The sequence below is a fragment of the Furipterus horrens genome, unplaced genomic scaffold, assembly GCF_987537825.1.
Source record: "Furipterus horrens unplaced genomic scaffold, mFurHor1.1.pri manual_scaffold_1, whole genome shotgun sequence".
Classification (NCBI taxonomy): domain Eukaryota; kingdom Metazoa; phylum Chordata; class Mammalia; order Chiroptera; family Furipteridae; genus Furipterus; species Furipterus horrens.
Genome location: NW_028327171.1, coordinates 167733823 through 167757531, shown reverse-complemented (window position 1 = coordinate 167757531; position 23709 = coordinate 167733823). Strand labels below are relative to the sequence as shown.

At 40.1% G+C, this 23709-nt stretch overlaps 1 protein-coding gene across 3 annotated transcripts in view; it reads right to left on the bottom strand.

Annotated features, from left to right (window-relative positions):
- Nucleotides 1–23056, bottom strand: part of MAP3K20 (mitogen-activated protein kinase kinase kinase 20) — a 152880-nt gene extending 129824 nt beyond the window's left edge. Inside the window, exons 1-2 of one of the 3 annotated variants that reach the window (XM_090280777.1) lie at nt 22792–23056; nt 11222–11414 (exon numbers count right to left, since the gene is read on the bottom strand). In XM_090280777.1, coding sequence (XP_090136903.1) covers nt 11222–11380 — 159 coding nt within the window. In that variant the 5' untranslated portion in view covers nt 11381–11414; nt 22792–23056. Of the gene's footprint in view, nt 1–11221; nt 11415–11577; nt 11795–22791 lie in introns of those variants that run through there. The other 2 variants (XM_090280789.1, XM_090280784.1) reach the window with 2 other exon arrangements.
- Between the last annotated feature and the right edge of the window lie 653 nt (nt 23057–23709).

Sequence of the window (23709 nt, the reverse complement as noted above, 5' to 3'; positions counted from 1 at the left end):
CTCACACGTTATCAATGGCAATGTTGGAACAGAAACTGAGTGTCCTCACCAGGAGCAGGAATCAAGCATGAATGGAAAAAAATTGATACGATGGTCTCTATCTTGGGTAATTTCATGTCAGTGACTTCCTGTCTACACTCAAAAGTAGAGAAGAAAATTCTTGGCACCTTTTTAATATACAAGTGAGGTCACTGTATTCTGAAGACTGAGAGCAAAGCATGTCTATTTTGAAATGATCAGAAGTATTCATGGGTGGTTCTTCCTCTCCTGCAATTATTTAATTGTCTGACTATTAGGCTTTGAGTTTCTCAGAAATTCAATGTGTGCCTCGTACTATTTTTATCCAGCAGCAAGAGCCCAGCTTTGTATATAGTCAGGATATAATATTTTTGTAGGAATACATTCATTGCTTTGATTTCAGTACAGTATCGACAGTGTGGCTGAAGAACAAATATTAACTGAAATGTTTATTGCTTAATAAACTGAGATCAATACTACTTTAATGAAAAGCTGAAATAACAATTGCAATAAAGTTCCTCATACGACAAACCAAAAGTAACCTCCATATGCAAGTAAACAAGTAATCTAACAAACTTTTGAAAGGATTTAAAATAATTTAAATGACTAAGTAGCAAAAATAAGAATGATAGGAGCTTTCTCTTGCAAATAAAACTTTTTAGTAATAAAAACTGCCATTTATTACAGCTTTTCAGAAGGAATACAGGCTATTTCACATCCATCATCTCACCATTTTTATACAACGAAACTGAGTTTGTAAAATGGCACAGCTTACAATTGCCAGAATTAAGATTCAAATCCAAGATGCCTGACTCTAAATCTATCTCTTTCACTCCACTGTACTGATTCAATACATCCCTTCTCATGTGGAAAGTTGATATTCCTATGGCCTTACGGAAAGTGTGGGGTCACTGAATATTACACACGTGGTTACCAAAAGCAACTTCCCACCTGACATGTGACTTCCTTCCACAGCTGAGACAGATGCTTGACAACCTCAGTCAAGTTGTTTCTGTGACAGCCCATTCTAATAACCAGCTGTGCTTTTCAAAACGTTTGTTCTTGAACAGAGTGAGATATACTTGACTACTGCCTGCCGAGGGCTTCCAGTCCTGCTCTCTGGGCCAGTTTAAAGGATTTCCACGTTACCACCCTTTAAATGCTTTAAGACGATATTACGTCCCTCACCCCTTTGAATCTTCATTGGGCTAAGTATCTTCAGTTCTCCAACTCTTTTAAAAACTATATATATATTTCATACCCTTCATCTTTCTTAGTCTCCTTAGAGTGCTCACATTTGCCATTTTCCCTGTAAAATCTAATAACCCATATTCAGTAAACTGCTGAGCTATGTCCTGATCAGTAAAACACATGATGAGCGCTTTTTTTTTTTTTTGCCAAGTTTTAAATTTAACTTTTATTATTGTGACCCAGGTTTACACTTCAGCTTTTGTCGAACTTAGGGTTCAGTGAAAACTTCAAGTCTATTTTTCATAGGAAATATTACCAAGCCAAGTTTCTAAACGTTAATCATTTAAACATTTCTTTGGGCTTCTATTATTTTAGTTGCTAGAAATAATCTTTAATTGTTATTTTGCCAGCGCTCCCCTACCCGGCCAAACTAAGGCAATCCATATTTGCTCCATATTTGAGAAGCTGTCTTTATCCGAGGCTTTGGTAACCAAGCTGAACAGAAGTGAGACCCTGTTAGGGTATTCTGATATCACGGATGACCTGATGGTTGAGCGACACTGACCCTCTCCTGTCCTCTGGTACTTCTGTTCTCTAGATTTCCTTACGGAGGTACCACGCACAACGGAAATCACTGAACACCCATTCCTCCTGGCTATCATTGCCACTTTTAGCAATTACCGCAAACACCATCTTAAAACTCAGTCTAAGGACCTCAGGGAGGACTGGCATGGAGTGGGCATTAAGTCAGTACTGCCAGCTTTGCTCACTCTTCTTTTCCCTTTCTCTCCTGCTGAAATAAGTGACGGTATATTGGTGAATAACCCAGTGTTCTCTGTAATCCACTTGGACGTTCTTTATACTTTCAGTAAAAATGTTCAAAATGGAACTCATTATCTTACTTTTGATCCTCTCTTCTTCTTGGTCATGCTGGTTCATGGCCTCACAGTCTCTCTGACAGCCAGATTCTAAACCTTACCATTGTTTTGGTCTCCTTTCTATTTCTTACGTCTAACCTCTGGCTGTATTCCTCAATTTTATTTCTAAACATCGCCCATGTTGAAACCTTATTTTTCTTTTTTTAACTTTATTTTTATTGTAGACACTATTACAGATGTCCTCACTCCCCCCAACCCCATCTTTGTCAACCTCCACCCAGCCCCACCCCACTTCCCTCTGGCCATCACCACACTGTTGTCTGTGTCCATAGGTTATGCATATATGTTCTCTGGCTGATCCTTTCACCTTCTTTCATCCAATGCCCCCCTCCCCGCTCCCTTCTGACAGCTGTTAGTCTGTTCCATGTATCCATGCCTCTGTTTCTATTTTTTCATTAGATTCCACACACAAGTGAGATCGTATGGTATCTGTCTTTTACTGACTGGCTTAACAGCATTTCTATGGTCATATCAAAGATCTGAAAAATATCATAAAGTGATGTCTGTCTTAATGTAATTGCATCTCATATAACATGATAAGAACTTTATTTACAATCCAGGTAACTTTCTAAACTGTCCTTGGTCCCAGAAGAAACCATCCCTGTAGCTTTTCCTCATTATGAGCGTTGTGTTACCTTTAGAAATATCAATAATACATGCTTACTCGCTTTATTTACATATTTGTTCAAAATGTCCAATTTTCTATGTCTCTTTACTTTATTATTGTTTTTACATTTTGTTTTTTAAATTACAGTTGACATTTAATGTTATTTTATACTTGCTTCAGATATACAGAATAGTGGTTAGGCACTTATATAATTTATGAAGTGATTCCTCGATAATTCTGAGATCCACCTGGCACCAAAAATAGTTATTACAATATTATTGACTAGATTCCCTATGCTGTACTTTACATCATACTGCTATTTTGTAACTGCCAATTTTCTATATATCTTTATAGCAGTTCACATTGGGGTGTCTTAGATTATAAGCTCCCAGTAACAGAAATATCTCATAAAATAAAGCTGAGTGATAGATGGCTTTTCAATATAGACTTCTGGGTGATGACTGCTTTAATTATCAAATAAAAGAATTCATTATTTTAAATGGTTATTTTCTAGTTCGAGTGATGATTTATATATACAGCATAGAGTTAAATCATAGCAAAGGGAAATGTTTAAAATTCCTTAAGCAGAAATGGCATGCCAATCTTGGCGGTACAAAAGCAAGGGCATTTAACAAAATCCAACATCAGGTAAACCAAAGGTCAGAACCAAGAGTTCTGTTACTCCATAGCGGAATGCAGGTCACAAACAGCGATAAGGATAGATGTGTTCTAATAAATGAAGAAAATGTGGGTACTTAAACACAGAATATCTTTCCTGAATGAGGATGAAAGGAAAGTCTGCTGCGACATGATGCCAAGCACCAAGGAACAAATACTTCCCTGTGAGGCGGGCACGGGAAGGTGCTGTGTGTGTTAGCCAGGTTACTCAACTCCCCTGAGCCTTAATTTCTGATCTGTGCAATGGAGACAATAATTCTGTAACATGGCTGTGAAGAAGAAGAGGGCAGTAATGGAAAGTCCCTAATGAAGTGCTCACAGTGGCATCTGTACCTGGGACAGTGGTGATGACTGGGGATGTGACAACATCAGCGACAAAGGCCACGGCAGTCCTCGCCCTCAAAGAGCTCACCACCTACGTGCTTGCCCTTCCCCTCTCTCCTGCAGACAGTAACCATGGCCTCTGACCCCTTCTCAACCTAAGGTTCTAGGAACCAACAAATAGAAGTTTTCACGACACCTATCTGCTCTCCTGACTTTAGAGAATGGTTGTGAAGATACAGCTGCTAGTTAATGATTATCCAAGTCTTCCTATGTGACAAGCACTTTTCTAGATATTTTACAGGTGTTATCTCATTTAATCCTCTCAACAAGCAAACCCCGTGATGTAGGTACTGTGATCAGGCCCTGCTTTTAGATGAGAAGACATGCATGTTCACATGCAACTTAAGTGACAAAAGCTTAGAGTAAAACTAGAATCACAGGCAGTTTAATCACTAGTAGTGTTATGGGAACTAACTTGTATACATTCAAAAAGAAAAGGCCAAAAATTATGCTTGCAGGACCTGAGAGTGCTTCACAAAGAAGAAAGAAATGAGAGCTGAAGAATAAGTAGGATGTGCCCAGCAGGGGAGACAAAGGTGGTACAGGTGAAGGAAAGGATGTGAACCAACAAGGTTACCCAAATGGGAAAGTAGGACAGAAGAGCGGTTGGACAGGATTGGGGAATTCAGGTCAGAAAATGAAAGACAAAGCTGGAAAGTCAGGTGAGAACCGGACTGGGGACGGTTTGGAATCTGAAGGGATTTGCCTGAGGTTTCGTGTATGTTTGCCATTCTTAAGTCAGCCTTCAGTTCATCATGCTCAGTGACACAGCCAGATACCTGTGCACAGGTGGTCCCCCGACCATGGTGAATTTCAAGGTCTAAAAAACCTCTGCCAACAAGTCTTTCTCCACTGTCAGTTTGACAAGGTACCTAAAATTCCAAACTGAAGTTAATATATTGACCGCCCGTATTTGACATATCACTGGTCAGCTAGCTACAAGTGAAAGCAGTGGTTCTCAAACTCTAGGGGCATCAGAAACACCTGGAAAGCTTGTTGCAGCACAGATTACCCAGCCCCACACACCAGAGTTTCTGACTTAGGGTGCAGCCCAAGAATCTGCATTCCTAACAAGTGTGGTGTAGGGACCACACTTTGAGAACCACTGACATAAAAGAACAGTATCCAGAATGAGTCATTTTTGATTGAGGAAGAGAAGAATTTTACATGGGGTTGTTTTAAATAACTCACGAAGGGACTCCTGAGTGAAGGAGAAGAGACGAGGGATGTGGAGATGCTATAACAAACAAGTCAGGCGCTGCAGCAACTTCAAATGTCAACGCCAGTAGAGTTAACCCGGCTCTCTTGAGGCTTAAAGACGCTGAGTGGTCATTTTGGACAAATTATCACAGAAACTATGTCAGAATTTAAGTATCCATAATTTTTAATTTGTTTGTACTGGTTTCATTGATGTATTTAAATATTGAGAGGATTTACAAAGAAAGTAAGTGTAATATTCCTCTTTATTGTGTTCAGGGGAAAACATTAAAACAGCATTCCTACAATTAAAGCAAATGCAAATTTAAGTCAGCTATAGAACTACAAAGGAGAAAAAGGGGTCTCCTAGGAACTAATAAAGTGGTAACAGCATTAACTGGCCTTCTATGAAACACTAAATGCTGTCATGTTGATTAAATTTATATAACAAAACCTTAATTTCTTAGTTCTTTTCTAGTTTTGTGTCAATTTTAAGATTGTGTTTTCTATGCCACATGGGTCTTTTCCCCTTTAGATAAAAAGGTACTGATAGCTCCTGTTTTTATGATCACTTTTGACATTTTTTAATCTATAAATATTTACAACGTGAGACAGTTTTAAAACTTGTATTTATATGGCTTCCCACACTTCCATAACAGCCAAATTGGGGCAGAAAATTTTTTTTTAAATAAAGAGAGTAGTGCCTTGCAAAAAGCAAGGCAGATAAAGAAAAAGCCTCATATTTTACCTCTTGAGGATTCTGCTTCCTTTCAATTCTTTTGGGGAAATAGAAAGCAGTCATATTTCTTTCACATCTCAGACTTAAATCTGGTTTCCTACTATCAGCTGAATATCAACAAATCTCACGTTAACTCAAATGCTTACAGGTTTCCAACTCTCAGACAGAAAAAAATACCACATACAGATATGTCCAGTTCTACATATCACCAAATATATTGTGAGAATAAAATGCAGCTGTTCTGATTAACCCTTTCTAAAAACCCACACTGTGACGCAGAGGAACTGCTTGTGTGGGACTGTTCTCCCGGTCGGCAGCAGTCGGCAGCCGATGGCAAGAGGACAGTGATCTACAGTGACCTCCTTTGCCCTCTCCTCCTCTCCTGGCTTCCACTTCTGCCTCAGCAGTTTGGTTTGACCTCAGTGCAATTAAAATTTACCATACAATAATGATTTCTTCTCTTACCTTTGGTATATAGATTCTTCAGATTGTATATATTTTTCCTGTTGAAAACTTTTTAAGACAAAAATAAATAGTGCACTACACGTAAATCTTCAACTAACATAAACTAGCTAAATTACCATTGGAAATCCTATAGCACTGCTATGGAAAAGTAAACATTAAACATTTTAGTGATTTATGACATACTAAAGAGGTTTATAAAACTCAGTTTACTTGAACAATCTTAGAAAGTGCCATAGATTGTCAGAGCTACAATTTTTAATTAAGTTTATTTCTGAATATAAAAGTAAACACGTGGGTCACATGGTGTTCACATGTGTCAAAACGGAGTGATACATGCATTTCATTGTATGTAGATTTTTACCTCAAAAGGAAACAAAACTGTAAACACACACTGAACAGGCATGCTTTAAAGGACTTAAGGGGAAGTGTATTGATGCCGGTAATTATTCTGAAGTGCATCAAAGCGGAGTGATGAATGGAAGGATACATAGTTGGGTATATATGCGATAAAGCAAGTAAGTACTTATGTTAATGACAGACCTTAGATGGTAGATAGATATACAGATGTTCACTATAAGACCATTTCAACTTTTCTTTATTTTTGAAAATTTTCATAATAAAATGTTGGGGGACAGAAAAGAAATATGAGATGATCATAGAAAAATATGAAAAACAAAAGAAAGTATAAGAAAAATAAAAACACCATACAGACACCAAGCAGACACTTGGGATTATATAAAAATGTTTTGGAACTTGCTTTTACCACTTAGTAGTATAGTATATGCATTTTCCTAACTCTTTAAATATTCTTCCAAGGTACAACAGAATTCTATTATACAAATGTAGCATAATTTTTTCAGCTTTATTGAGGTATAATTGACAAATAAAATTGTAACATATTTAAAATGTGTGTGTGTGTATATATAAATCATATATATAGTGAAAGGATCCCCATAATTGCAATAATTAACATATCCATCACCTCCCATATTTGACTTTTTGTGTGTGTGAGATATTCCATAATTTAAAATATAATTCCTTGTGGGTTGTTTCTAATTCTTCACTGTTACACATGTAAGATGAACAACAGCCTATTATATTCCTCTTTCTGCACATCTCTGACTATTTCCTACTTCCTATGATAAAGTTCCACAAGTAAAATTTCTGTCTCAAAGGAAGTATATATTTTAAGATTTTTTGATACATTTTGATAAACTCTTCTCCAAAAGTTTACCAATTTACATTTCTAATAGGAGCATATCACAGGTCATAGCTATCCAGATGTATGATAATTAAATTTTAAATTCAATGTTTTCATAAACAAAATTTATCTATACCCATTCTTTCTCTCAAAAGAACAAAGGCTTTTAAAAACAAGAGTCTACAATAAGCACATCTAAAATTCAAAACTGGCTACTAAATATCATACTCCCAAATCATGTACCCTGAATCAGGGCTTCTTAAAGAAATGGCTGATCTTGGAACATCTTTTTGTGCCAAAAAGTAGGGAAATGCTAAAAAAATGATGATGAAGATATATCAAAAGGACACAGAAGCCACCTTGAAAGGATTCTTAACTTACTAAATCAAGGGCAATTTAATCATGAAAGTGAAAAAAATAATAAAATGGACTATAACATTTCAAGTTTGAAAAGGAATCCATAAGTCTACAATGAAACAAATAAATGAATCAATGGGTGACTAAACAAGTGAAGAAAGGAAGGAAAAAGAAAGGAAGACTCATTTATGCTAGAACTTTTTGCTCTCTACACAATAACTGTCATAATAATAAATACTTGATTCAAACAAGAATCACCAAAGGATGCTAATGTTTGTTGAGGGAAGATATTTACATATCCTCAAAGTATCTACCAACGGCTTAATTATTAGTTACTAAGGAAAAGGAGGTATTTTTACTGTGAACAAATTGGGTGAGCCCTCCTCCCCTAATCAAGGGTTCAATATTAATATCACCAGTATTAATGGAGCAAACTGACATCGGTGGTGTCTCATGAAGATACACCAACGACACACGACCTATGTCACGTTCCTACCAAATCTAGACAGCCTTGAACTAGGCAAGAGGGAGGGAAAATCAGATAAATCCAAAACGAGTAACAGTCTACAAAACTGTCTTGCATTCTTCAAAATGTAAGAGCTTAAACAATAAAGGCAGAGGAACTGTTATAGATTAAAGCAAACCAAACAGATACATTAACTAAATGAAATATGTGAACCTGGATTGGGATCTGGGTTGGGAAAAAATTGCCATAAGAAGCTGTTAGTGGGACAATTGGCAAAATCTGAATATAAATTGTATAATAGGTACTATTATTGAATCAATGTTAAATTTTCTGAATTTGATAGCTGTATTATGGTTATGTTCTTGGAAGATGCTGAAGTATTTAGGTACAAAAGGACACAGCATCTGCAATTTACTCTCATGTTTCAGTAAAAAAAAGTAAATATATAGAAATACATATAAGTCAAAAATGTAATATATAGAAAGGAAATGTTGCAAAATGTTAATAAATGGTGATTTCAGGGTAAGGGTATGTTAGAATTCTTGGTACTATTACAGTTTTTCCCTAGTTGTGAAAGTTTTTTAAAAGTAAGGTTTGAAAGCTACTGGGAGTTTTAGGAAATGCCATTTTTCTTTATTTTTTTCTAAATTAGAAAAGTAATATATACTCACGAAAGCAGAGGGAAGTAATACATACTCACTAAACTAGAGGTCTACAAATAAAGTGAAAATAAATAGTCTTCCTCTGTCCTCTCACATAAACAAAGTTAAAGAGTTTGGTATATATATTCTCCATCATTTACTAAGTTCATAAAACATATATTTAATCAGGTATCAGGCCATTCTTAAAGAATTACATGAATGAACAATGAACATATTATTAAATATTCCATTGCTTCTAAAAACTCATTGGCAAAAATGACCAAGTGACATAAGACTGAATCTATAAATTAAAAGAAAATCCAGAGCTAATTACCATTATCTTACTACTTAAGGAAACACCTACCTAGCAAGCCAATACCTAGTTCATAAAGCATAACAAAAATTTACATAAGAAGTGCATATTTCCTTTCCAGTAACAGCCGACCCCTGGCAAAAATGTGCTACATCTTACACTTATGTGGGTTCAGTAAGTGTGGGGATGTAACATTGCTCTGCAAGAACTCACCCTGTGTCTTTATCACTGACGACCACTGCACAGAGAACCAAGCCCTAAAGCTGAAAGAGTTTCTGTTTTCCCTACCTACAGGTTTGTGAGCTATGCTTCTGCATTTTCCTGGAACCCACTCACTTTCAGAACGACACCCCCAGGTTAAACGCCTGCGCCAGAGTAGGGCCTGGCAGCCAACAGCTCCTGTCTGCACCCCTGTGCTTTCCTATGTCATTTCCTGGCTCTCTCAAGATAGTCAAAAAGGCATTAAGTGTGGGTAGCGGGGAGAGGGAATGGGTTGCAATTATTGTTTTCCTATCAAAATGTGGTTCATGTCTCATAAAGTCTCATGTCCAACAATCATATAAAGGCAGGTTCGTTGTATTGAAGTTGCACAACCTAATGCATAAAAATATTAGCGTGTATATATATCTATAGATATATATATACTTCCTCCACTAAAATTTGATGGAACTGGCTTATTTTCTGTTCTTAACCTGGTCAGCCAGAGGTTTCAGAGTTTAAAAAATGAGGAACAGGGGATCTGATCTCCTGAATTTCACTTGCCCCTCCTGGGGGAGGCACAATACATTTTTCAAAGCTCTATTTCCCACTCTTCAAAAAGGGTATAATAACGCTTCATAGAAAAGCTTTAGGAGTTCACTAGATAAAAGAAGCGAGGTTCAGTCCAGAATAAAAAATGGTTTTATTATTGGGCTACTATTTAAAAATGGGTTGATCAAGAAATGAGGGGCAGGAAACGTGTTCTCTACACAGCGCCCTTCTGTTTTGTACACACATTGGCTTCCCAGGCTTTCACCTCCTAAGCTTTCCACAACCGAGAGATCCCACACGGCAGAGTCACGCCAGGCCTCTGACCTGCTTCAGCAGTTGGAAACACTGCTGCCGGCCCCACAGTCACACCGCACTGCTGGGGGAAAGGCCACCCCACGCTGCCTTCTGGGTTTTCCTTCTCTAATCAGCTACCATGGTTCACACGCAGCAATTAATGAAAAAATAAAAAGAATGAAATCATTCAGGGAGATTAAAAGTTCACTTTAAAAAGACACTGAAAAGAACAATAAGCCAAAACAGGACTAGAAACAGAAAGAGAAAACTAGAAATGACCAAAACAAGCTCCAGAAGGTCAGCTCCACAGTCTGCTTTACTCTCAAGGAACCAAGCCGAATTTGGCAGTGATGCTGTATCACATTCCTGAGAAAGAAGAAGGGACTATGCGTTTTGATCTTGACTAGGACCAGCACATATCAGAGACGCTGAAAGCCTCTTCTCTTTTATAAGTAGGGCAGCTCTGTCTGGCACCTATTAATTTTATATTAAACAAAGTCCATCACTTTTGGCTTCAAGCTGAGGTGAAATCCAAAACACTGGTATTGCTTATATTTCATTTGGAAATGCTTTTCACCTTTCAAAAGACAACTCCTGACGACCACAAATTCACAGACAGGAAATGGAAAGAAAATGAACACTTGACACATTACTCTTTACTGACCCCTCTCGGCTCATCCAGGGAAAAGAAAAGGTCTGAAATCTTACCTCCCCTTCAGGACAGTTCAGAGAACATTCGGTCTTTCACGCCATGGAAAGACACCCTCTCAGTTCAAATGACCCCTAGCAGAACTCAAGCCTAAAGCACACGCAGCAATAATTTCTATTTATGGGGCTCCCAGAATGGAACTTGGGAAAGGGCCTCGAGGATCAGCCCCAAAGTCTTTGCTAGGTCCCTGGCAGCCTGTGACCTCAGACTTGAGCTTGAAAAACTTAAATAAGTGCCATTGTGATCACTCCTGAGAGCAGAGAAAGACCTTACCTCTTTCTCTATCTTCAGCAGCTTCTTCACAGCCACCTCCTTGTCCTGTGATATCCATTGGGCTCTATAAACACTCCCAAAACTTCCTCCGCCGCAGTTTTCAAAAAACTGCAAGTCATCAAATTTAATTTGCACAAAGGAGGGACCGAGAGACGACATTGCATAATGACAAAGTATGATACTTCCACAAACTCTGCAGAGAGAAAGAGAAAAAGACAAGTTGGATTACAAGTACATTAGAGTGAACCCTCTTTATATAATGTATAGTAAGTCCTGTGAAACTTCCAGAAAGAATCTTGGATGACTCCGGAGAAGGAAAACCAGGACCATAAACAAATCAAAAGGAAAACACTTACTCTGGCAGCCCGTGCAAAATTCAACAGCAACTTGCCCAGACTCTGCAACCCAGCTGTCCACAGAGAAATGGCTCAGATTTCCCCCTGACAAAACCTGCAGCCGCGCGTCCTGCACATCCCCAGGAGCTCTGCCTAAAGGCTACTGTGTCACCAGGTCTCCTATCCTGAAGCCCGGACAGACGGAGAGCATGCTTTCAACAGCCCGCTTGCATCGCTCTCCTGGTATGCGAGGCATGTCGTCTCTCCACGCTGTGCTCACTTCATGCAAAATACACATAGCCTAAGCAACCGAGCATCCTGGCACGAGGGGGATCACAACGCTGCGAAATGAACGCACAGTCCGTGTTTAGATTCCAGAGGCAAAAAACGTTGAGCTTAGGGGTGATAGAAACGCTGGCCAAGTATTTTCTGAAGTGGTTCCCTGGACTGTACACTGTAGCAGAAAGTTAATTAAAGAGTAGAAAACTTGCCCTTGATTACAGTATATTAAGTCATCCAAAGCCCTCTGCCAAGAACGTTTTTAAAAAATATTATGCCTGTTTCCAGAGGAACAGATTTTACCTCCCAGAGATCATTACAGTGACATTTTCTGCAGTCGAAGGTGTCTGCCATTCACCAGGTAAGTGTTCATCCTCTACACCCCAAGCCAAACTATAGGTTAGTAGGAAAAACAAAACAAACACAACAAGTAAAGAAAACATGAAAATTTTGAACTGCATGAAAAACAGGTGGATGAAAAGTTTGTATACGCATGCTTGCCAAAATTGTCAACCAGGATCGTATAATGAGGGCGCAAAAAGACAAATTCACATGTACAGGACATTTTACAAAACATCTTGGCAATGTCATGAAAGTTTTTTGTTTTTGTTTTTAAACAGGGAAACTTCTAGCATAAAAAGGACAAAAAATATGGTGACTAAATGCAATGCATGATCACTAGATTTTGGATCAAAAAAATCTACAGAAAGTACTATTGGGATTTTAGAGAAATCTGAATATCAACTATGCATTAGATAATATTAAATTATCTATGGCAAATAATGGTATTTTGGTTTTATATGAGGGTGTCCTTGTGCTTGGGAGATATGCTTGGGAGATGTATTAAAGTGTCATATCTACAACTGAATTTAAAATGATTCAACTTCTCCCACCTTCAAAAAAAACAAGTGAGTGTATATAGAGAGAAAGTAAGTGCAGCAAAATGTTAAGAACCAGCAAATCTAGGTGAAAGTTCATGGGTATTTTACTACTCTTGTCATTTTTCTGTGGAATTTGATTGTTTTCAAAATTAATGGTGGAAGGGGCAGTTTGTAACTATACAAATCAACAAAATTTCTTTATTAAAAACTTGCAGCTTTGCTGATTGATGTGAACAGCCAACTCAGAGATCTCATTGTGCAGCTGACTAGCAATCCCATTTTAGGAACATCAGGTCACCAAAGAATGCTGCTTTCCTATGTGAAGTCAAGCTCTGTTCAACTTCGGGGAGAAGGTAAGAGAGAAGGCTGTTTATCCTCTAAAGTTGAAAAGATAACTTGGAGTCTCCACAAAAATACAGTCAGAAAAAACTATAGTATCCAGGTACAGTCCATATACATATTTCAGTCAATAATTCACCTTTACTAAATTTTGCTTCAATTTATATTTAGTTAATCATAGAAAAGGACAAGTATGGATAAAATTTAGGAATGTACCAAAGGTAGGCACACCCAATATGCAAGCTAAAAAGTCTGTACAACAAGATGCAAAACACCACTTGCAAGTTTCCCTCAGTGTTACAGATACCAGTTCAATATTTTTATCAAAGTATAAAAAATAAAATAGAACTACAAAGCTTACAATGACATTAGAACTCCCCTGCCCCACCCCTCCTTCCACTCAATTTTCTCTACAGAGAGAACTAATTTCAACTCCTTTAGCACTTTCTTCTGGTATTTACCCCTGAACTACTTCTTTTTTTTTTAAATACTCACCCGAAGATAAATTTAGTGATAGTGATTTGAGAGAGGAAGGGGGAGAGAGATCGAGAGAGAGAGGGAGAGAGAGAAACATTAATCAGTTACTTCCGTATGCACCCTGACTGGGGATCAAACCCACAACCTTTGGTGCACGCGACAACACTCCAACCAACTGAGCCACTTGGCCAGGGCTTACCTCTGTAATTCTAAAAACATGTGTTTGGTCTACAAGGCAACGCTCCAACCAACTGACTGAGCCACCCTGGCCAGGGCCACAACTAGCTCATTTGAGCCTCATGAGCAGAGTTAAGTCTTCCTTCTTCTATGCTATAAAACCTTTCTTTACCCATTCATCTTCCCCACCTAGTGCCCACCAGACTATAAATTCCCTAAAAGCGAAAGTCATTTCTATTTACATCTGGATATTTAGCACCTAGCACACAGCCAGGCGTACTGCACCTTTCCATTCAAAAATATTTGTTGAATGAATGAATGAACAAATAAGTAAATAGTTTCTGGCTATTTTTCCATCATACCTTTTGTATCTAAGAAAGGTTCCAACCAGATTAAGTAAAATCTGAGACCTATAATCTTTACAAGTCCTCCCCACAACCCCAAAGGATTCTGAACCAAATCCTGATTTGGAAAGTGCTGCCTAAGCTTCTTGGGAAACTGAAGAGTGTCTGTTCTGGGACCTCCAGAACTGGGTGTCTCTGAGTCCAAAGGAGAAGACAGAAAAAGAGGGGGAGAAGAAGGAAAATATTTTTGAAAAATAAATGTAGAGATCTGAACCAAGATAAGATCGATATGAATAAATCTAAACCTTCTGGTGCAGAACAGGTCCAGGGAATATGGATGCAGTAAGGTAGATTGGTTGCATTTGAAACTGGCCTAAGGGTGCCAGAGGAAGGCTGGGCTTTGAGAAGCACAGATCTCCACAATCTTTACTCTTTGAGATGAGGCAATGAGTCATGTTCTTCCCAGAATCACTATTACTCATTTTGTGATACATCCTGCCATTTGGAAACTGGCTATGTATTAATAGAACTATGTAATTATGGGAATGTTTTATCAAGACCATACAAAATGAAGTCCCGTCTGATTACCAAGGAGACTAACAATTTCTGGTTGCATGAGTACAGGTTTTGACGCCACTGAGCTGAGCAAAGCGTCATGGACTTAGCTGTAAAGCCTGACTGAGATCTCTTCTGCCATCTTCAGACCATGGACGTGTCTTTTTCCCCTGGAGCTTTCTCTGCTTTAATTTTACAGTTGCTATTCTAAGAGGATCAACCTACGACCAGAAGAATGAAAACTCTGAGTTGCTGATTAATCACACTCACAGCATCTTGGGGACGACTGTTATCTGATCAAATTATGTTCTCATTTTTCTGATGTATTCTCTAACAAATACACCAGAACGTAATAATAAGTGTCATCTATATAAGTGTATTTACATAGAATATCCAATCATAGGATGTTTTCATCCCACCATGTTAAAATAAATGCTTTTACACAAGAATGGCAATTTTTCTCCATGTAACAATTCCAAGTCCTAATTTTGTGGCATTCTAACTTTGTTTCATAAACTCTCAGTTATTTTAAATATTAACACAGCACTGAGAGGGGATATCATCAAAATTAAAGCCTACTAGAGCATCACCACTGTGACAATGTTGAAACTAACTAGCTCAGTAGTTGAATCCAATCATTTGAGTAATGTAGTAAGACAATTTCTTTTAATTTTAAATTTTTTTTCTTAAAATTAAAGAAATTTAATTATTAACTAAATTGCTGAAAGCATACTCACATACATGCACATATATACATACATAGCACCATTGGCTAATTATCAAAAATAAAACCATATGAAGGTAGAAAACTTTAAAGGGAGTATTATATTACCTTTTATAGTTTTCAGCCTTCTAGCCCAAACAAATGGATTTTTGCCCTGAATTAAAAACAACAAAAACAAAATAAAACAAAAAAGGCCCCACCTAAGTTCTTCCATAAAAACCACAACAACAGAGTTTGGACTGTGCCTCTACAGCTCAGTGACCTTGAATGAAACACTTTTTTTCTCAGATCATAGCATTTCCAGAACCAATAAATTATAAATCTTTTCCATTCTGTTATCAAATGTCTCAAACTTGATAGTCCAAAAGTTATTAAGTTTGCACAGTCTGACTGGACTCCTTCGATAAATCTTCCAGATGGAGAGAGCTAACAGCAAAGCTGAACTTCCCAGCTGTCAGGCCATGGCCTAGGCACGGCACCTCTCTGAGCCATTTTCTCACTGGCAACACCTCCACCCACTCTGCAGAGTCATTGGGGAGCGGGAGATGCTGTGAAAGGGCCTCGTATAGTGTCAGGCACATGCTCAATAAATGGAGATTATGACTCTAAATACTTTAATAAGCCTTGGTATCAAATGTAGCCATCTACTTCTCTAGCCTTTGTAGTCAGGTACACTTCCTCAACAGTTCTCCTCTCTCGATTTCAGAATTGCTTTATATTATAGCTCCATGAGTTTTGCTGGGAAGTTATTAATAGATAAATGCACTATTGATCCCTGACTTCTTTTTACCTGTGTTTCTTTGTGTAATTTTCTCTCTTCTCTTTTTGCTGCTTTTAAATATTGGCCATTTTCGCCAGATCCATCTTTTTAGTAAATAATTATCATTTACTTTTAACTGTTTAATCAATTACTCATATTTAAGTTATTAAAAGACAATACTTTTTTAGATACTAGAATTTTCTAAAGTTATAGCATTGGCTTTGGTAGGGACATAGAATACACCTACTTTCAGCAGTGGCCACTGTCTTCTTTTGGGTCTTACCAACTACAGAGCACATGGACTTAGGAAACTGCCACCAGCCTCATTAAGTACCTAAAAATCATAACTTTTAAACAAAATTCAATCTACTTGATGAAAGGATTAACTTGACTAGAAAATTGGTCTTTGGACTTTTTCTGGATTTTTCTCCTTTAGGTTTATATGGACCTATTTCTGAACTCAGATCCTTTGTCTTTTTCTTTCCCTAATACACACTTTCCTTTTCCCTTTCTTCACAAAAGTTACAAGTTTATTTTTAATGCAATAGAGAAACACTAATTTTATCATGACCTAAATGTGACCAAAAAAAAAAAAAAAAAAAAATAGGGGGCTTTAGAAAACAGACTTCTTTTGTCAGGCTTGCTGCCCTAAAACTTATTTTTGAGAATCTGCACTAATGCTTAGCATTATTTCAGCCTCCTTAACATCAATTAGTGAATAAACTAATAAAAATGTGCTTTACCATCATGTGTATTGCAACAACACTACTTGGGCCCTAGCTGGGTAGCTCAGTTGGTTAGAGCACGTGTCCTCAGCCTGTTAGGAACAGGGCCGCTGCAAGCTAAGCTAGCCTGAGCTCCGCCTCCTGTTCCCCTCCCCACCCCACCCCCGTGTTCCATGAAACCATTCCGTGGTGCCCAAAAGGTTGGAGACCGCTAGGTTAGAATATCATCCCAATATGGCAACGTTGCAGGGGTTTGATCCCTAGTCAGAGCACATACAAGAAGCAACAAATGAACGCATAAATAAGTGGGACAATAAATCAATGTTTCTGTTTCTTGTCCTCCTCCTAGCCCCCATAAAATCAATCAATAAATTTTTTTTCAAAACCAGCATTTGGATTATGGTTCTACAGTTATTTCTTTTACCTGTGAGTCTGTCCTTCAAAAAAATGGGGAAAGCTCTAGGTTGGTGTTCATCACACCAAAGTTAAAAACATAAATACTCCATTCCTGAACAGGACTGTTGTTCTACTGTGTTTCTGTTTTCAATGACTAAAAAAAAAAAAAAAAGAAAAGAAAATCTATACCAGCAAGAGGAGACCAGGCATGTGAGGAGTAATAACCAGTACTGTGTCTACCACAGATAGTCCCTCCTTCCTCCAAGGCTGCCAGGGAAGAAATGCAGCACATCTTATGTAGAATAGGTTGGGTTCAGTGAATAGGATCTTCAGTCACAGATATGTGAGAGAATTCGACTTTAAGAATCTTAAAAATAGAACAGCTACTGTTTCTTTTTTTTTTCCCACCCCCTCTCTATGCTTTACAACATAAGTAACATAACTCTCTAGTTAGAGCGAAGGTTAAAATAAAAAAGAGCTAGTTAAATAAAACAACCTCAATAGTACTTTACTATTTCAATTCATGAACATAGACTTCTGTGACACCCTTCCTTGCCAGAAATGTCATTACCAGAGGCAAAGCTCGGGAGGAGCAGGAAAGTAAGGGTAGGTGCACTTATGTCCCAGAACGGCCGTGTGGAAATGTGTCTGTGCTCAAACCCCAACCAGGACATGAGCAATAGGCACAATCCGTGACCTAGGTCACTGCAGGAGTTTCCTGTGTTGAATGACTAGAGGCAGGAGGAACGGAAATTCAGAATTTGAATAAAGCACAGGAGCACTAGGAGGGCACCTTTCTATGGGTTGGCTAGAGGAGGAATTCACAGGTGTCTGGGGGTGGGGTGGGGGAGAAAGCATCGCTCCTGAGTAAAGAAGGCTTACTTACTTCAGTCCTCAGGCCCACACTTCCCTATATCCTGTGCTACTCAGCTTCTGTTTCTACCCTTGAACCCGGTTTTCTGTCAAATAGGAAGCATCTAACCATACTGGCTACTGCTAACAAGCAGGTACAATTTCTGGACTAATTACCTAGAATGAATGTTCATTGAGAAGGGCCAATATGAGGATTAAAGCCTGGTCGCCCTGATGTAAAATGAAAGAAAATTGGGGTGTTGAAACCAGAGAAGACCAAAGAAAGACTTTAAATTATGCATCACGGATCCAGAGGAAAAGCTATCTGTGGACAAACATTACAGGAAAGAATTTTTGGTTCTTAGAGCTGCCTAACAAGGAAATATGCCACCTTGTTTGGTAGTTAGTCCCCGTCACTGGAGGTTTTCAATGGGAGGTGGCATGCTCTAGAGTAGGACACTCCCTGTCAGCTAGGAAAGCAGAAGGAATGCTTTTTTAAGGTCCACGCCAACCCTTTGAGTAAACAAAGGCTAATTAACCTACTATCAAGTATGAATGGTCTCCCTTCTGTGCTGGGGATAGTCACAAACCAGACACTAAGAGCCCCTTGAGGTTGTAGAAGAAGAACACAGTGATTAAAGTCAGTTGTGCAAACAATGGAGAGGACTGGGTTGTCCTTCGAAATTTTTCCTCCCACGTTGTCTGGGAAGGTAAAAGCCACAGGCCAGATTTCTATCCTACACCTGTCCTCTGCCCTCCCCTCCGCTTCCATGGCCAAGAGCTCCCTTCATCTGGAAAGCCACAGTAAAACCACAGAAAATGACAACTCTTTGGATGATGATCTACCCCTGTGTTATTTTCTCAGCAAAACGGCACTGCAGAGCCCATGCACTGGGCCGGGTTGTGAAGCGTGATGGTGCAGCACCAGTTATCAGAACCAAGTCTGTATCGTCAAACATGGGCATTCCCGTGGGTGGAGGGCCCAGCGCTGTGCAGACGGTGATGAATAAACATACAGCCTACAGCGTTGATTTACTTTAAGATCTGGGGGAACATACATGCTTAGTATCTGTTTCTGTGGATTTGTTCAATAAAGTCAAACAGTACAGAAGAGAATGCAAAATTCACATGGATTTTCATGATTAAATACAAGATTTTAAAGAAAGCGCTTGCTTACATTGGGGGTATTTATGGCTATATTTACAAATCCCCAAAGGAATACATTCTTCCCCATAACAGGACACTTAGTTTAATGAGCAAAGATTTACTCCATGACCTTTAAACAGTGATTCTTGCCTTGTGTCTTTGGTTTTCTTACATGGAAGTCCTGAAATAAGTCCAGAAAGAAGGATGTTGGTCCCCATAGATAAGCTGTGCTCAAAATCAGCTCTAAGAATGATTCTGGTCCCTAGCTAATAACCTTCCCTTATTCATGCAACCCCAAAATTCTTCAAACTTCTCATATAGATATTTAAATACATTAATTTTCAGATTCTCCCCTGAGAATATTACAAAGCTGTATATAAACACAGAGGTACAAAAAGCGGCTTTAGAAATCCTTATACTAAAAGCAGGAGAGTAACTATGAAAACCTCCTAGCCCTACACACATGTAAGCATGATCTGTGAACAAGACAGGCTCCCAAGGGCAAGCATTTGCTGGAGGTAAGTGAGATAGGTAGCTTCTCTGCGTATAACTTGAGAATGTGGGAAAACACCCTTTGTTATTATTCAGTGATGGCAGCTGAAGTTTCAGGCACTGGCTCAAGCATTTCCATGCGCTGTCTCATATGCTTATAAAGCAGGTATTACTGTTTCCAATTTACATGTGAGGAAACTGAGTATCAAGGGTATGGGAGTTGCCCAAGCCGACTGCCTAACTTAGAAGTGACACAACTGGGAATGAAACTCAGGTCAGACTCTAAAGTCACACCATTTTTCCTACCATACCATATCATTCTTCTTCCTCCTTCTAATTTGCTCCCCCAACCTCCTCTTTAAACAGACCCTTTTCTTATTATAGTAATTACCGGGGTGTTTACCATCCACCTAAAGTTCAATCCAAGCCTTTCATTTCCTATTAGCCATTGTGATGCTGGGGTGAAGGTGTCAAGTATGTGACTGCTTTGTTCTCACAGAATCTTCTACTGTGCTGAGATTATTTCACTGCTTTTGGGGCATAATCGATGCTTCAGCTGTCCGCAGGAGGGTCTGACACAAAAGCACCCATGTATCCGCCAAACCAATCTAAGCTCTAGCATTTACAGCTCTCTCTCCTTAACAGGTGCAGTTTCCTGTCCACAGCTGGAACTCTGCTTATTTGTATGTAGCAGGGCAAGGTTAATAGCCACACAAGATGTGGCCTAAATCTTCCCTGCAGTAGTACACAACTCCCTGCCTATGAATCGGTCCTGGGTCAAATAAAAGGGAAACCAAATGATCCAAATTGACTTTTATTTCCAACATCTCTGGATACAAACATAAGGCTATCTTATTCCAAGAAGTACTTTATCACCACGAACACCTTTTTCTGGTTTAAAACAAAGATCATTGATTCTCTCCTCTCTTTTCTCCAAATCTATCAGTTTATAAAACCAACTCTCCATTTTTCTCTTTTACTCCACACCAAGTTTCACTCTATGTCTGATCTCTTTTCACGAACATCATTGTAATTTCACCAGTGTCTTCTCTGATGACTAGATTACTCACTCCGTGTCCTCATAACTGTTTATAACTTTATAGCCCTATCAAAGTCAGTTTCACTGCTCATTCCAGATAGGCACTCAGCCAATATATTGCCAATAACATTCACTCTCGTGCTAACTTAAAATACACAGTGCAGAGTGCCAAGTTTCCTTATTTGGCAGAAGGTCCCTTAGTTCCCAAGATCTTTGACCATCCATTTTTAGATCCAAATCCTCGTGCTTAATATTTGGTTATTCTCTCTCTCTCTCTCTCTCTCTCTCTCTCTCTCTCTCTCTCTCTCACTCTCTCTCTCTCTCTCTCTCGCTCTCTCCGTATCTGTCTCTCTCTCTTTCTGTCTCTGTCTCTCTCTCACCCCCCCATCTTTCTCCTTCTCCCTCACTCCCTCTCTTCAATTTGTTCTATGTGTTCCCTGAAAGAATATAAGAAGAGCTCAATCACTTATTTGTTTTTCTGGACAAAAAAATTATGTCACATTATGGTTATTTACTCTGGAATTATCAGCACTAAAACTTTTGATTTAAAAATAATATTTTGCAGCTTTAAAAAAAACCCTCCCAAAACAATTCCAAAAAAAAGTTATCATAAGAATTAAATGGTTTAACATTAAAATAAACAGTACACATTGCTCTAAAAGACTCTTTATCTTAATTCTCTTTCCAAACAAACTAAATTCATATTCATTTACAATTTCCCAAATCTCTTGCTATTGTAGCAGGAATTTAAAACAAAGGCTCTACAAATGACCAAAACCATAATCAAAATGCAGTCATCACACATTTTTTGGAAAATCAAAACCAGAAATTTCACTGTGGAGACAGGCCTACTGCAAAGAAGACATAAACTGTCTGAATCACTTGTTTATTTTGTCTTTAGATGTGTTGGTAGGTTCGGATCTGCTGAATCCTGGCTGTTCAATACAACTGAGTTCAGAAAAGCAAGAGGACTCTCCTCAAACAGCTTTAGGGTTAAAATATGAATATACTGTAACAATCACCTTAGCTCAAATATCCTTGAGTTAATTATGTAAGTTGATTCTAATACACCACTATTGATGAAAGCTGCTTATTGTAACATTTGGCACGTGCCACTACATGGTGCTGCTTTCATTATTAAAGAAACTAACAAAAATAGTAATTAAGTTCTCCATAAACAGCGTTTTTGCAAGATCTCCAGGCGTATCCGAAACATACATTTTCAGCACTCTCTAACAATGACTGCCCCATTTTACTGTATTTTTTGGCAATTGGATGTACTCTCGCCAGTTCTGTATTAAAGTTTCTCTGCAAGCTGTCAGGAGCAACTGAGGCGTGGCGGCGGCCTCAGCGCTCCTCTCCGGGTCTGGTGCTGGTCTCAGAGCCCACGAACCCGGGGACGCCCCAGCGTAGGCAAAGGGGTGATCCTCAGCTCCCGTGGAAGGAAAGGGGCACGGTGGAGGGTACGGGTTGTCGCTAGTTCCACGGTGCCCGAAGCATGGCAGGAAGTGGCCACTCTGGGTGGCAGATATTGCGCTGGGCAAGGCAGAAAAGCAGAAGTTTGTGGTCTCCCTGCGCACGCACACATCTCTGCTGGAAAGCGGCCTGCACCCTGTCCTGATTTGGGAAAATCCAGTTTCGTTTCCCGAGCTATGGCCGGCGCTCGGGTGCCGCCTGATCTGTTGGGGAAGAGGCGGCCAAGGAGGCACCCCACGCCGTGCCCTGCGCCCAGGGCCGAGAAAGCCGGAGACGCTCCACGCCGCGCCCCGCTCTTTTCCGCGCCAACTTCTGCGTGGGGCCGGCCCAAACTTCCCAAGCCGCTCTTGGCTGAGCCGCGACCGAGGTCCGGCGCCAAATCCATGGGATCCCGGAACGCGCGCTCCCGCTGCCGCCCTGGCGGGCGCGGGGTCACAAAGGGGGGCCCAGTGGGGACCCCGCATGCCGGCCAGGCTCCCGGGCCCGACCTGGCTGGAGACGCCAGGACGACTCGCCAGCACGGCAGTCCTCCCTCCTAGCCTCTCCCTCCCCGGCCTCCGGTCTGGCTCTTACCTGACTCCCGGGCGGGACGCTAGCAGCAGCCGGGCGCGCAGAGGCCCCGCGGGGCGAGGGCAGGGTTGAGAAGACGGCGGTCGGTGCAGCTCCCACGCTTCCGCCGGAGTCAGGAGTTGAACATTCCGCCTCTCCACCCCGCGCCAATAAGCAAGACAGTCACGGCAACAGCACCACCTACCTCCGAGCGCGGAAAGGCTGGGCCTCCCTGCCCGCGCTCCGCAAGCCCATGGCCTGGCCGCACAGCTCGGACGCGCCGGTGACCGGGGCGTGGGGCGGCGTTCGGGCAATGTGGCCCTGCACCCCGAGGGGCACCACCCGCCCCAGCACGCTGGACCCCACCAGGCTGCCGGCTGCGGCTGGAGGGTCGGGGTGCGCTCAGCGGGGAACACCTGCGCTATAGTGGGAGGCACTGAGAGAGGGCCTGTGCCTCTGCTCCCTTTTGTACCTTCACATATTTTCAAACGTGTTACCACCATCTATCCTGACAACTCAGTCCTCATCCACAAACAGTAAAAAGATGGGAGGTTGCTTCATGCCCTGCAGAACTTATTTATCGAGTTAGGAAGGGGACAAACCTGTGAAGGTATTTCTGAGGAGTAGGACTGAAGACTGCTTCAGTGGAAGCATTAGTAGATACCTACTGAATTTTTGAGGAGGGGTCATGGCCTGCTGCCCTGATCGGTGTGACGTTAACAAAGCTGAGTTCAGATGAGGACACTAAAACCCATGTCACGTGTGAGTGAAAGGTGGAAATAGAAGTTGGGAAGGATGGCTCTGTGGGGACGATTTGCAAAGGAAGGCAACATTCTCCAGGGGGTTAAGTCTGGGGTTTATCATCTGTGGACACTGGGGAAATGGAAAACTGGAATCAAAGGGGTCAAATAGGTCTCTGTCTTTTTATTTTAAAGATGATTG